Source organism: Ochotona princeps, chromosome 6 (assembly GCF_030435755.1).
Source record: "Ochotona princeps isolate mOchPri1 chromosome 6, mOchPri1.hap1, whole genome shotgun sequence".
Classification (NCBI taxonomy): Eukaryota; Metazoa; Chordata; class Mammalia; order Lagomorpha; family Ochotonidae; genus Ochotona; species Ochotona princeps.
The window spans coordinates 14,167,878-14,183,584 of NC_080837.1; the positions used below are offsets into that span (position 1 = coordinate 14,167,878).

At 45.9% G+C, this 15,707-nt stretch overlaps 1 protein-coding gene across 2 annotated transcripts in view; it reads right to left on the minus strand.

The window, feature by feature from the left end:
* Positions 1 to 5,288: 5,288 nt before the first annotated feature.
* Positions 5,289 to 15,707, minus strand: part of PIAS1 (protein inhibitor of activated STAT 1) — a 123,182-nt gene continuing 112,763 nt past the window's right edge. For both annotated transcript variants that reach the window (XM_004577951.3, XM_058665629.1), the window contains exons 10-14: positions 15,039 to 15,169; positions 13,854 to 14,034; positions 10,725 to 10,867; positions 9,986 to 10,023; positions 5,289 to 5,840 (exon numbers count right to left, since the gene is read on the minus strand). In XM_004577951.3, coding sequence (XP_004578008.1) covers positions 5,547 to 5,840; positions 9,986 to 10,023; positions 10,725 to 10,867; positions 13,854 to 14,034; positions 15,039 to 15,169 — 787 coding nt within the window. In that variant the 3' untranslated portion in view covers positions 5,289 to 5,546. The remainder of the gene's footprint in view (positions 5,841 to 9,985; positions 10,024 to 10,724; positions 10,868 to 13,853; positions 14,035 to 15,038; positions 15,170 to 15,707) is intronic.

The window sequence follows — 15,707 nt, forward strand, 5'->3', positions numbered from 1 at the left end:
GGGACCTGCGCTCCTGGAGCCACGCGGCAAGGCAGCGGAAGCAGCAGGTGCTGCAGCCCACCTGCGGCAAAGGCAACGCTAATAAAGGATTACAGCAGTGACACTGGCATGTCTTTAATAAAAGGTTGCGAATGAGCTAAATAGCTTCTGTAAGTCCAGCTTGGGCCATGCAGTCTCGTTTGGAAAACCAGCCTGTGCTGTGATCTCTGCTCAGCTGATGCCCAGCTTTGACTTCGGGCAAGCCTCTTCACTTCTCTGAGGCTCTCAAAAGTCTCAGGGCATGGCGCCCTTTCTCCCATTAAGGATCATGGTGTGTGTCAGATCAGCACAGACTTCACAGGCTCAAACAATGCTTAGGACAGCACTTCCCAGAGCGGTGCAGGCACCTTGGAGATGTCCAAGCCCACCTGGAAGGCCACAGAGGCACGGTTGGGGATTTGCAGTCTCTAGCAGGGTGCAAACATTGCTGGGTAGGAGACTTGCAGGCCTTACCTGTCCTTTTGTCGACTGTGCCCTGGGCTGTGCCTCCAGCTACTTCCCCAGCACTGCTGGGGAGAAGCCGGGAATGCAATGGGCCAGAGCCCTGAAGGCTTGCAGGGGGAAGCCTGCAACACATTAGCTGTTCTTGCTAATACGGCTTTGGGTGATCCCAGCCTGGTACTGCCCAGGACCCAGAGGTACTCCTGTACCTACAAAAACCTGCGGATTGTGATTGCTACTGTCAGCAGAGCCCTAAGAAGGGCGGGGGCGCGGGGGGACACATGGTAGGGGTGCAGGTAGATTCTCCTGGTGTCAAAACTGGGCTCTCTGGGGTGGAGCAAAAACCAGCTCATGGAGAGGTGCGTTTGTGGGCAGGACCTACAGAGGACATAAACCCTAGATTGACAGCCACACGCAGGGAAAACTGCTGGAGCCCTGCCATGTGGCCCTGAGTCACTCTGTGGTGCTGAGGGAAACATCGTTGTCCTAACAGTGTCATTGCCAGCAGGAGTAAGAGCTCCTAGGGAACTGCAAGAAGGTTTTGGGTGGGGGAGGGGTAGGTAGCAAACGTCTCCAGTGCTTAGGAGGTCAAGTGTGATGTGGCTCTCGTCGTGCAGGGGGGCATTTGGGGACCTATGGGATCAGGCGGAGCCGGCAGTGTGGTGCAGCACTTTAAACTGTTGCCCACCCGTGTGACTGTCTCCATCCAGGTTGCCTCACTGCCAAGCTAAGATGCTTGGGAAAGCAGCAAAAGGTGGCTCGATTGGGAGGTCTGGATGGAGCTCCAGGCTCCTGGCTTGGACTTTGCCCAGCCCGGGTTGCTGTAGACGGAAGCTCAGTCTCTCCCCTTCACACACATTAAAAGCAAACGAAAACCAGGACTGTAAAGACAGAGGCGCGGGATTCCTGGGGCTGCTCCTCAGCTTGCTGCAAGTGGACAGAGAAGGTGAGGGGCCCTGGTGCTTCACTTCCCTCGGTTCATCGTCAGTGCACCTGACACTGGGTGGACTAGGCCTCTCAGGGAATGGCTGGACTTGACGTTCAGAAAAAGCTCAAGGGGCCAAAGCCCCCCTACCCGGTCGGGGCTTCCTTCTGTCTTACACTGATCATGGACTCATCCCAGCATGGCTTGAACCCTAACTTTAGGAACTTCAACTCAGCTGGCCTCAGGGTGGCAGTCATGGTCATGTAGGGTGTTCAGGGGGCCAGGAGCCTAGGATCCTGCAAAGTGTCAGGAGTTTAACTCTGGGAACAGGTGGCACTCCCCCTCACCCCCGTCCTGGCTTTGTGCTCTCCTGAGCCGTCCCATGGTTTACCTGGCATCTGGTGCCATTTACTGAAGGGCCTTTGAATGGCAGACATTCAGCGGATTCACACTCACACAGATGCCATGGATCACGAGCAAGCTGGGACCCGGGCAGGACAGGAGGGTGGGCTGTTAGTGACCCGCCTCGGAGCAGCGGTCAGTGGCCACGCTCTGGAGTCTCGGGACGCGGCGCATTGCAGGCACAGGCCGTTAGCTGCTCGGGCACCCAGCAGTGTCACTTCACAGAAGACAAATTAACTGAAGGCTTTTCTTTTATTACAGCTAAAGAGCTCTACATAAACAGGTAACATTCAATAGGTAAACAATTTTTTTTCCAATGCATGTAATAAATATTTTCACTTGGTACTTTTATACAAACTGACAGTGGTCTACTATACATTTCTTTTTTAAAAGCCATTTTACTGGTTTGGCATGCGGTATGGAAATTCTAAGAGAGAAAGTTTTAAGGCAATGAATCACAGATTTAAGTTCATGGAATTTATGGTAGCTTTTATATCTGTTTATATACATTTTCTCCTTTGTTAATTAAACAATTAACAGCAGCACACTCTGGGACCACCAGCTATTCTTTCTCCTGCTCTCTGAAAATCTAAGCTTTGTGTTTAACTAAAAATAAAAGTTCAACATGTATTATTAAAACAAAATTCTTACTAAAATAATTTCAAATGTGCTTTAAGAAGTCCTGAAGATCTTGAATGTTGTATGTACTTAAAATTGTTATTAAAAGCAACATTCCTTCCACATTTTACAATTTACAAGTGGGACATACTCAGATTTCAGATATTTGACTCAAAGGAAAGCCTGGCAAGCAGTCATAATGTTCTGAAGCTGAAGTGACGTCTCCCAAGTCGGTGACGACACAGACCTGTGCAGTCTAGATGGACAGAAACCAGAATCCCACGCTCAGAAATAAATCAATAACCAGAATGTGGCATGGTTTAGGTTCAGCCTGCTAATCTTTTTAAAAAAGATGTGTCCAATAATGCCCACAATGTTAAGTGAAGCCACTTCAACCCTGCCAGTCTGTGCACAGCTCTCCATTCACGCATGTGCAGATATCCAACACCGCACAGAAACAGATGCCTGACCAGAGCAAGGGGGTGGCAGGTCACCCCAAGATACTGACGGTCACTGCTTGTCACCAACACAGTGGGTGTGGGGAGTGAGGCAGCGGGGGATGGAGAGCTAAGGAAAGAAGAGATGAAGGGACAAAATGCTATCTTATTGAAAATTTTGGAGATAAAGTCGTAGTGCAGGCTCTACCACAGATTACTAACAGAGCGCGCAAGTCTGATGGGCTGTTGTGGAAAGTGAGACTAACTGAATGGGAACTGTCACTTCATGTAACATCATGGAAAGCAGACTCCTCACACAGTGGAATGAACACAGAAGGCCATGAAGGTGAGTTTCTCCCGTGGGGCTGTGACCGAAGCCACTAGATGGCATGTACTACTTCTCCTGTCACCTGCTTCCCTTAGGTGGACACAAGGCAGGACACGGAGGGAGACTGACCCTCCCTCCTCCGTAACAACAACTGGACTGAAGCAAGCAGAGGGCCGTGTTTGTAGCTGAATCATTCAAAGAACGTAATTCAGCATCATACACGAAATTATTTATCAGAATTTTGAGAACACTAATGACCAAAAATGAAAAGAGTGAGTAAAGGGAACTACTCATTTTACCTATGTAGCTGAATTAAAAGATGCTGTTTCCTACTGTAACATAAAATTGGAAACAATCCCCCACAATTTTAGTACATTCTCCTCCAATCCAAATTCAGCTTTAAGAAATTATGATATTAGAAATTAACTTCAATGAGAGTTCTTGAAGTGTCGACTTGCCCTAATACAGACTTCTGTAAAACGATTCCTTGTTTTAACTGACAGTGGCAGGTTCCTTCCTGAGGACAACCGGCCACTTCTGTGTGGAATACACATGCGGAGGGGGCGACTATGGAGCTCATTTGTTTCTCTCTCTCTCTCTCTCTCACACACGTTTATAAATACATATATATACACACACACATATACATATCAACACTAACTTTGTTTTTCAAAATTCAAGTCAACAACTTAGTAGCAGAGATGCTGTAAAAACAGTTTTTAGATGCCACACACTCATTAACCTTATTACACAACTGAAGACACAGCCATCTTGAAGTCTACTTGGATTAAAGTAGGTCATTTTGTTATCAACATAAGATCTGAAAGGACCAGTTTATACATAAAGGTAGTCCTTCATCAGCTCTGATCACATCAACAGCTGGAATACAGAACACCAGGTCTGGAAACTCGACCCTTCCATTAGCCTTTTTTTTTTTTTACACCTACACTTTCAATCAGCTGAAAGACACTGCCCACGGCGGAGGCCATCATGCTTTCCCTAATGAGGACACTGGAACACACGTGCAACCATTTCTCCTGCCCCCCAGCCCTTACTCATCTCCTTAAAACGGTTTTCAGTATGTACATGTTCCATTAGTAAGGGCAGATCAGACTGATGCACCAACTTTTAGAAAATGGCTTCCCCATGACATGCTCGTCATGAGCAGATAAAGGAAACGTGAACCAGGCAGATACCCTAAGACAAGTACTCTCAGAACCAGCGAGTAAGAATGATCAGGATGAAATCCACTCTGAATCGCAACTGCTTATCCAACAGACTCCCCCAGACGGACAAGGGTGGTACTCTTCATCTTCCTAACGGAATTTACTTTCAGGATAACTGACTTTTCTTTCTCTCTGAGGTGATGAAATCTTACCTCAGCGGAACCTGACACCCATCAAGACTTCCTACTTTGGCATGAAGAACTTCCGTGAACACCTGTTATCCTGTGGCCAGACGAGCAGGCATTCACAGACTTGGTGGGAACATACAATACTGGCGATCCAGGTTGGGAACTCCCGACTAGGTCTGCCGAGCCCACTCCTCACCCAGACGGCTCGACTCCAATGTCTCTACAGGGCATATAGAGCAAATGTGTCACGGATGAGAACATGCAACTGGCAAGGCTGTGAAAAGAGGCTCGGGCGTGAGTTCAAGACCTTCAAAGCATTTAAAAGACACAGGCAACTGATGTGTGAACTGAGTACAAACTTGGGAGGAGTGGGGACACGAATGACAAAAAAATACACACGGACACACACACGGGACACACGCACGCACAAGCTATGTCCTGGAAATACATAGGAATGCAGTGGGACAGATGAAACTTATAACTTAAGGCTGGATAAAATGAATACGCGCACACACACACACAGAATCCAAGTCTGTCATTTTTAGAAAATGGAAATCAAACTATCCCCCCCACGCCCCTCCCCACAACAAATCCCACAATTTAAAACTTCATACATGCAATTCCTTTTCTGTTATTGCAAATAAAATAATGCCATTGAAGTAAAATAAAACCAAAACCGGAGGACAAATGATGAAAAATCTTCAGAATCCAGAAAAGCAATGAACTGAAGGTGGTTGTGGGTGCTTGTTTTTTCTCTTTTCTTTTTTTTTAATAAGTGTTTATCAGACAGGCAGTCTTAGATTTATATACAAAAGTAAAACTGAAAATATAGTTTTGTTCTCTGTACATTTCTTTTTAATTTTTTTCCCTAAAAAAAGGAAAAAAAAAAACCACGCTTGTGTACTTTTCTAAACAGAATAAGGTAAAACAGAGCACGAAGTTCTCTTCTTTCTGCCGAGTTCATCGGCTCCGGGCTGCAGACGGCCATGGCAGAGCCGGGGCTCAGTCCAACGAGATAATGTCCGGGATGATGCCGAAGATGGACGCTGTGTCCGTGCCGCTCCTGCTGGCCACCGTGTGGCTGTGGCTCTCCCTTAGGCTGTTGGAGGACACGAGGCTGCTGTTGCTGCCACTGCTGCTCCCGTTGGTGGTGGGCAGAGAAGTGCTGCCTCCTGCACTTAACTGATCGAGAAACATCTGCGAGGAGGCGTACGGAAAAAACCTCGACGAGTGCAGGAGGTCCTGATCGTCTGAGACGGCGGCGGCGGCGGCGGCCAGCAGGGAGGTGTTGTAATGCTAGGGAGGGGAGGCAAAGCCAAGACATGTCAATCACACTGCCCTTAGCACCTGCCCTGCCCTGCAGACTACGGTCCCGCTTCTAAAACATCCCCACGGTCGGCTGTGCCTGAGATCTTTACAAAACATTGCACAAATCCAGTGGCCCCATGTGACAGCTAAGTGACTGGTCTGGAGAGATGTTTTTATATCTGAAACTGGAGAAAACACTTAAAGGCTTTTTTTAAAAAATATTTTAATAACACTTATATACTGTACAGCTATATAAAAACTTTTCTTCATATACTTGGCATATTTTTCAAAAACTAAATATTTAAAAGACTTTTTTTTGGTTGAAGGCAAACATATATGAGCTTCAGCCATGAACACGGCCAGGACCACGGACATCCTGTGCCCACCTCTTGTCCCCCTTGGAAGGCCAGCAGGGCAGCCACCTTGTGGCACCACGGCCTGAACACCCCCGGACTCCTGAGGTGAGGAACACAGTCCATGCCGAGTTGCTGGGTTGGTCTGTCTTCACAGGCTGGCTCCCGGCAGGACACGCTGTGAACATTCTTCTCCAGAACCAGAAACCTCCCCGTGTCAGGGTCCGTGTTGGCAAGCCTCTTCAGGAGCCCGGTGGGGGCTGCAAAACCTCCTGCTCAACCGTCACTGTGAGCTGCCTTGATACTTGCTGTCTTTTCGCTTGCCTCTTCTTCACCAGTGCACTTCTAGTTCGGCTCAGTGAAATCGCCTCAGCAGTTGCTCCCCCAGGAGCCACCTCTGGGAGCCACGCAGGCCGCTCTCAGCCGTCAGCAGGGGAAAGCCTTTTGTCATCTCAACCAGAACCTTGCTGGTTTTTACAGCCTCCTCAGTGCTAGTAAATCTTTTCAAGTCATGGATTAATCTCTTCCAGATGCCAATCCTCTAACTTCTGGGAACACCATGTCAGGTACAAGCAGTCACAGGTGTTGTAGTCGTTAGTATCCCCTCAGCTGTGCACCAGCCTGGGGAAGGGTCTCCCTCAGAGAGTGGGCCTTATAAATCTTGATCCATGGGCCAGCGCTGTGGCAAAGTGAGATAAGTTGCCACCTGTGTTATTGGCATGCCATTCCGGTACTGGTTCCCAGTCCTGGGTGTTTCACTTCCTATCCAGCTCCTGCAAATCCACCTGGGAAAGCAGCAGAAGATGGTCCAATGTGGAAAGACCTACATCATGTAGCAGACCCAGAAGACGTTCCTGGCTCCTGGTTTCAGACTGACCCAGGTCCAGCTGTAGTGGCCATGTGCGGAGTTAAGTGGATGGAAGACCTCTCTGTGTCTCCCTTCTCTAATTCCACCTTTCCTATTAATAAAATAAATCTTAATCCACTGGTTGGATCAATGAGGTGAGCCTGGAGGAGGAAATAATATTTTCATCTCAGGATGAATATCATCACAAAGAAAGGGAGATGGAAACATTATCAACAATAAATGAAACCCTGAAGGGTGTGTGATCCTTTTATTTTACTTTATTTTTGTTGATGTTTACATAGTTGATCAGGGTGGGAAGGATTGAGGGATACAGAAAAGTGGATGCGATCACTATTTCCAAAATTTTTATTTCTTTTTCCTATTTCTGAGGGAAGAAAGGAGACAAGGGGAGGAGCCATACCCCGCCTCCCAATTGCCCCAAAATGGCACACACTCCAAGGGTCTGGCCAGGTGGCTTGGGTAGTTCTGAAATGCTCCTAATCTAACTAATCCATGGCTGAGGAATCCCTTCCAGTGTCCACTGGCAGGCAAAGTTGACCTTACACTCTCCATTCAACCAGATATTTGCTGTCATTTGGCTGGGGTAGTTGTCCCAATTTCTTCTGTTCACATTCCTCTGCTATGGTACCAGACGTCCTCTGCAGGCCCTAATGGGCTGCCACATCCTCCATGTGCATCACGGCCTGTTGTACACTGCTCTGTCTCTTCTACCAAGGGCCAGTTCTTGCACGCAGAGCCAAAGACCCGAGCCAGGCGGCCCTGGCTGTACCGGATCCCCTGCCCTGGGGCTCAAGGGTGTACGATTCTTTATACTAGGCCTCTCCATTGCATTGGCACAGCCAAACAGGAGGGCACACTGGAGGAGTTGGGCCATTCCAAAGTTTTTTCTGTGTGTGTGGTACACACAGTGTGTGCCTACTGATAAACTTGAAAAGTCCCGGGCCCGGCAGCGTGGCCTAGCGGCTAAAGTCCTCGCCTTGAAAGCCCCGGGATCCCATATGGGCGCCGGTTCTAATCCCGGCAGCTCCACTTCCCATCCAGCTCCCTGCTTGTGGCCTGGGAAAGCAGTTGAGGACGGTCCAATGCATTGGGACACTGCACCCGCGTGGGAGACCCGGAAGAGGTTCCAGGTTCCTGGCTTCGGATCGGCGCAGCATTGGCCCGTTGCGGCTCACTTGGGGAGTGAATCATCGGATGGAAGATCTTCCTCTCTGTCTCTCCTCCTCTGTGTATATCTGGCTGTAATAAAAACGAATAAATCGGGCCCGGTGCCGTGGCCTAGTGGCTGAAGTCCTCGCCTTGAAAGCCCCGGGATCCCATATGGGTGCCGGTTCTAATCCTGGCAGCTCCACTTCCCATCCAGCTCCCTGCTTGTGGCCTGGGAAGGCAGTCGGGGATGGCCCAATACATTGGAACCCTGCACCTGCGTGGGAGACCTGGAGGAAGTTCCTGGTTCCCGGCATCGGATCGGCGCAGTACCGGCCGTTGCGGCTCACTTGGGGGTTGAATCATCGGATGGAAGCTCTTCCTCTCTGTCTCTCCTCCTCTCTGTATATCTGACTTTGTAATAAAATCAATATATCTTTAAAAAAAAAAAAAAAAGAAAAGTCCCAGGCAAGACTGTCACCCTATTCTTAAAGACCCTGAAACCCAATGCTGACATGGCTTCCTCATGAGTGGAAGTCCTTCAAGACTCCATTTGCAGGATAGGGAGGTATCATCCACAGCGAGCATTTGCTCTGGCAAATTACGTTCCATCCACAAGCAGTTCATGCGGTTTCCAACACTTTTCCCTCGCGCTGCCCTAACTTCTGCATGTGCAAATCCAGCTGTTACCTTCACATTACATCATGAAGAATGATTCTGGAGTTGCTTAAACCACTAGGGCTGGCAGCAAACTCAGCTCCATAGTTTAGCCCGCCTTCTTCCAATGCTGCCAACTTCCGTGCTTAGGTCACCACTGGGCCGAGAGGAAGCTTCTGCATCGGGCCGTCCAACCACACCAGGAGTTTCTTGACACGTGTTACGGACCCTTTCTGAAGCTTTGTTCATCTTGCTGCCTTCAGAAGCAGATCTTGTAGCAGCTTCCCTTACTTTGCTCCTGTCCTTCAAGGTGGCACCTAACACAGACTGGGACATGCCTGAGTGGTGAGCAACAACCACTACTGATTTCAACTTCTGTTCTGTTTCCAGGTATATCCATCCTTCAATGTGGATCTTATTGTCAATGTCAACAATGGGTTTTCTACACTTAGGCATCACAGTGAACAAAACACACCAGACTAAATCAAACACATGTGAGAAGGGTGCATCAACACATGTGAGAGAGATGAGGTTGCTCATGGTAAAACACGGCACTTCCTCAAATTCTCCTGTTCATCAGGAGTGTACCCTAAAACAAGGGTAAAAGGTACAGCATAATAAAATATATCAACCAGTCAGATGCTTCATCATCGTAATCGATTATTTAGCACTGTGTATCATGCTATGTGTTGCACTGTTCCAGGACTGGCTGCACTGCTGCAGGCCTGTCGAACACTATCACTGTGCCCATGTAACGCAGTGTGCTGTGAGGTTGCTAAACAGGAATGTCTCAGGTTATCATCCTCCTAGGAGACCCCTATCATACAACACATGACCATACGTGGCCAGGAGGTCACCAGGTCAGTACCACTCATTGTGTCTCATCCCTTCCTAGGACAGTACTGGAAACCAACAGGTGGGGGGCCTTCCCAAAGACTCAGGCATTGCTGAAACCAGGGATTCTTACGGAAGTTCCTAAACATATCAATAATGGGTACAGATCACTCAGAATTTTCCAAGGATATTTTTTCTTTCTCCTGGCTAACACATTATACTTTCAGATATTTTAAAGTACAGTTAAAATAACAGTACTTTCTCATATAACATACCTGATTGTCTCCTGATAAGAAAGGAAAGAAATCTAATCCTGTGGGAGAAAAAAAAATATTTTATTTTGAACAACAACAACAACAACAACAACAACAAACAAGGTCAAACCCCCTTCCTAATGCTCTACCTCCCATCCAGCTCCTTGCTAATGTGCCTGGGAAAGCAGCAGAGGGTGGCCCAAGTGCTTGGGCCTCTGCACCCATGTGGGAGGCATCTGGAAAGAGCTCCTGGCTTCAGACTGGCCATTGTAGCCATTCTGTGACAGTGAACCAGGCAGATGCAAAATCTCTCTCTTGTGCTCACTTCAGCAGCAGATATACTAAAACGAGAACAAAATCTCTCTTGCTTCTCCTCTCTCCCTCTGTGTATCTCTGCCTTTCAAATAAATAATCTTTTTTCTTTAGAAAATGATATGAGAACTAATACCTTTCAATAATGTAAGTGATTATGAACTCAAAATTTATTACACAAATGAGTATACACACATTTCTCACTGCTTTCAAAATGGATCAGATTCACTAGACCAAACATGAAAATGTTTAAATATCTGAACGTGCATTACTTAAAATACAGCACAGCTACCCATAATGCCTGGGACAGAAGCCATGACAGTCCCCTGGATTCAAGGACCTGCTCTCCCAAACTTCCAAATCTTGCCTAGGCTCCCCCACAAGAGGACTGCATCGACCAAAGAGATTATTGATGCTGTGTGGCAACACAGAGAAAGAGGTGCCTCACCTTGTAAGTCGTAAGGCATGGGTGTCATGTGGAAAGGATGCCTGTAGTCTTGGATGAGGGAAGTATTGATGTAGCTTGTGTCTACAGCAGGAAGGCTGGGGGTGCGGGATACTGGAGATGCTTGATGTGGAAGACTTAAAATGCTGTAAGAAGGAAACGTATGCACAATTCTCGTGAGTCAGTTAAAAGAGGTTATATTTTACAATGAGTGCTAACTTTTGTGCTGGAATAAAAGCAAACAACAAGCAAAGAAAATACCTTCTACACTTACTAGCACGTTGCAGAGGCTATAAAGTGAAGTGGATGCATACAATGGCACCCAATATTCACACTCACAGACTCTGTGCTTATATCATCACCATGTAGGATATGAATGAAAAGAACGTACTTTAAAGGAAACTCTTTGGAGTATGGGCTAGTAGGAATGTACGTAGGGGACAGTCACTGTGGTGCAGCACATTAAGCCATAGCTTCAGATGCCAGCATCCTATATCAGGGTGCCTGGGTCAAGCCCCAGACACTTTGCTTTTGATCCACCTTCCTGCTCAGGTGTCTGGGAGGCAGCAGACAATGGCTCAGGTACCAGAGTGCCTGTCATTCACATCAGAGACACAAATGGAGTTCCTGACTATAAGCTTGGTCCAGCCCTTGGTGTTGTGGGCTTTGGGAAGCCAATCAGCAGATGGAAGATTTCTCTCCCTTTTAAATAATAAATAAATAAAAACAATAAACCTTACAAACACAAACAGAAGTATTGGTATGTCTTGGCAAAGAAAACACATAGGCAAGACCAGAGTCATCTGAACAGCTGGCATAGAGCACCAGGCCTCCAGACTTGTAAATTTCATAAGAACAGGAACTGGCCGTCATCTATCTGGGTAAGCCCAGAGGCCAGCACTGCCAACAGTACTCTGTGCGTGAAAGTCCTGCCTAATTGCATGAAGGCACTGAAATAGGAAGTGCTCCAAAAAAGAAAAGGTGACGAGTTTTTAAAGGGACAACAGTCTAAGCAGGACAGGAAAAAAGAAAACCAGACGGATTCTAGTACACAGTGAAATGTCTAACAGTATGGTATATTTCTGGGTGAACTGGCTGTTTGGCAGCACTCTAACCAAGTCGTTTTACGTTTTGTGAAGTCTGCCTCTTCCTCAAACCTGGCTGGCTGCTTTTCTTTCAGTTCTGTGATAATGTTCTGGGATGCTTTTCTACCCTCCCACTGCACAGTAACAGACATGCTGGGAAATGGCTGGTATGGTGTTACTCCCCTTTTAAAGATCTTTATGAATTATCAAGTTTCTTGTCTTTATCTCAAAATAGAGAAAGGTCTGGAATTTGCAAAATACTATATCTGGGTTCAGTTAGTCACTGGGAAAACTCAGGAAGTAGTTAATGCAGCTAATGTAGTTTTTCCAAACATAATAAACAGAGCAAATTTTGGATCAACAGCAAAGTAAATATCTAAAGAAGAAATATTAAATTTCTAAACCCTCAAAAAGTCTTCTCAAGGAAAAACAATAATCACATGGTAAAGCTACTGCACAGTCTACATACATCATTTATACGTATACATATACACATAAAGGACTATTAGTGCTATTCTGAAGAACTAATGTATACAATGACATGAAAGCATTTATATACCTAACATTGCTCATTATGGTCTTAAAAATCTTATAACAATATGTAAACAAAACACTAAAACAGCCTTCTGTAAACCAGGCATCTCTAGATTTCTGGGAATACCTAACATGATGTGCACTGCTTTGGCAAGAAAACAACTTTTAAAAGCCTGCCCTTGTTTAGTGTTGATGTCTTTTTTTCCTGGATATTTTCAATTCTCACCAAATGTGGAACCATCAGCTATGGAGGGCTATGTTCTGGGTCATACTGAGGTCCGCTATTTACAAAACAGCTTGGAATTCGCATTCTGTATTCATTCCAATTACCCGAGCTTCAGGTAATCTGACTTTTTGTCCTGCTCTGACTTGCTGGGTAACAGCCCTCAAGGTGGGCTCTCCTCAGGAACTGCTCATAAACTGGTTCAAATATTTGCCTTGTTTACAGTAATGGTACTGCTTTTAATGCTGTCATTTCTGTCTGTATACTGAAGTGAACTACTGTATGAAAGCAATAACCTGCATAATGCTTGCTTAAAATACTTCAATCTCATATCAGAGCTGAAAATGACTTGATTCTAAGCTCAGAAACACTTAACTCTTGGTCTGGTATCAATGTCCCCTACACCGTGGAATCTATAACAGGGCTATTTATGGGCTTCCCTCTTTCTCTTACATTTTTCCTTCAGGCATTACTGTTTGTTGGAAGATTTTTTGAATAGCTCCCATTCCGTTTCAAAAGGCTACCGTGATTCTCTGGAGATGTACCCAGAAGGGGCACCTCTACTTGTAGAGTTACCACTGGCCCCACAAAACACAACTCTCTGCTGGGAATTCTCGCTGGACGTGTGGGACTTGCAGTCTGGTGAAGCGTGCAGGGAGCACTGACGGCTGCCTTTACCAGCCCTGCAGAGTGCTCGGCTCCTCACGGCCCAGCCTCTGTCTACATCACACTGTCATGCATGTTTAGCGCACAGCAACCATGGCACATAATCATTGAGACATGACTGATGGGAACGACAGGAACCACGTCTGCGAAACACAAGACACCGAGTCCTGTGGCCTAGGACGTCCTTGTCCTTCACTGCCAGGCTCACAGGCAACCTGAGGCATAGGCTTACATCATCTAGTCTCCCTCCGTTTTTCACTTAAAACACTAGACTTGAGTAAATCTTCCAGTGAACAGCACCAGGATCATCTGGGAGCTTAGGGTAACACACCCTGTCCCAGCAGCCCTCCTCCTGACAGGGGAGCAGCATGCACATCCTACAAGCTCTCAGTAAATCCCATCTACACTCAAGTTTGAGAATCACTTCATGTATTAGAATCATCTTCTGACCGATCTCACTTGCAGTGTATTAACCCAAATCTCACAAGAATGTCACGTATTAGGAAAAACTTAAACAAATAAGAAAAAAAATCCAACCTACTCTGTTTGCTAAGTTTTATAGTCATTTAATTTGATGGGTTTCTAAATTTCACAATGAGTTTTTTCTAAGTTTGCAGCACTTACCCTTTATTATTTAGTGGTGATGTGGGAGAAAGAGAAGGACAAGCCCTCTTGGCAGGTGGTTCGTCCTCCTCTTCATCAGAGGAACTGTCGATGGTTAGGTCAATCACCTCCACCTTCTTGTTTTTATTTGAGGACGAGTGGTGAGAAGTGACCTGATGCTCCAGCGTAGAGGTCAGGCATCCTGAACGGGAATGGTTTACAACAAAGGTGAAGCAGACCTAGGGCTCTGCTGTCTTCCTCAGGGTCACTGCAGACTGACGTATCTATTAGTTTACAGTAACAACGTTGCTGCAGCCAGAGTGGAAAACCAACTACGTTGCATAAAGCTACTACTGATTATTAGCTGTTAAAGGATTAACTTAAAAGACAGTTGTCGTGAAACAGGATAAACAAGTATCACTTTGAATAAGTCATCTGAGAACAGATTATATATTATGTGCATTTGTCTATACAGTACCTAATGTATTTAAGAAACGATGTGAAAAAAACAATAAAACAAAAATCAACAACTCATGGCTTCCTTCCAGCAAAAACATACTAAGAGCTAGGAGTGGGGAGATAAAAACAAAGATTTACTCACTCTGTACCAAGACTGTTAAAAGTTCACAAAGGATACTGCTAAAGTCATAATTTTACAAAAAATTTGTTATATTATTTTGAAATCTTTTATCAGAAAAAATTAAAAGTAGGTAAGGAAGTAAATTTAAAAGCAGTTCTACGGGCCCAGCACAATAGCCTAGTGGCTAAATCTTTCTCTTACATGAGCTGGGATCCCATATGGGCACTGCTTCCCATCCAGCTCCCTGCTTGTGGCCTGGGAGAGCAGCAGAGGACGGCCCAAAGCCTTGGGATCCTGCACCTGCGTGGGAGACCCGGTAGAAGCTCTTAGCTCCTTTCTGCCTTTGGATTGGCTCAGCTCTGGGAGTGAACCAGCGGACAGAAGCTCTTCCTTCTTTGTCTTTACTTCTTTCTCTGTAAACCTGATCTGCCTTTTCAATAAAAATAATAAGTTTTTTTTTAAAAGCAGTTCTATTACTTTATGAGCATTTAATGAAGACCTTAATAAAAATCACTGGAAACATCCAAAAATTGCTCATCTGTTGAAAAAAGCCAGCATGCATTCGGATACAGAAAACCAGGCTTGCAGGCGCTAGAGGGGCCCACACCTGCAAAGCTACCACTTACCATCAACGCCATTGTAGGACGCAGAAACTTCCTGCACTTCCTTTTTCGATCTCATGGGTGCCCAAGAGCCATCCTCCTTAAACTGTATTTCGTCACAGTCTGTACAGTATTTTAGGATTTCCATAAATAAGCTGTAAGAAAAAGAAAACTGTCCTTGGAGTATCCCATTTTAAATACAGAGAAATTAGAATTATTATTGCTCAAAAAACCAATGTAGACCTCCCAGGTTTTATACAAATACAATGCGTTAAAGAGAAAATAGAACAAAATCTGGTGCTCAATAATAACTATAGTATGCTTACTAAGGAAGTAGCCATGAAAAAACGACATTTCTAAAGATTTCTAACAACTTGGATAAATGTTTACAAAAGTAAGAGGCCAAAAAAACAAAATGATGATTCAAAAATAGAACTCTGTATGAGTTCCTCACAGGAACAGTCATAGCAGTGACTTTAATTTTTTTCCTTGGGTCTGGCACTGCGGCATAGCAGGTAAAGACTTGCAGCCAGCATCCCAAAGGGGCGCTGGTCATGCCCGGCTGCTTCACTTCCAACACAGTCCCTCCTAACGTGCCTGGAGAGCAATGGAGGACGGCTCAAGTGCTTGAGCCCCTGCATCCACATGACAGACTGGGAAGAAACTCCACGCTTCCGATTTTGTCCTGGCCCA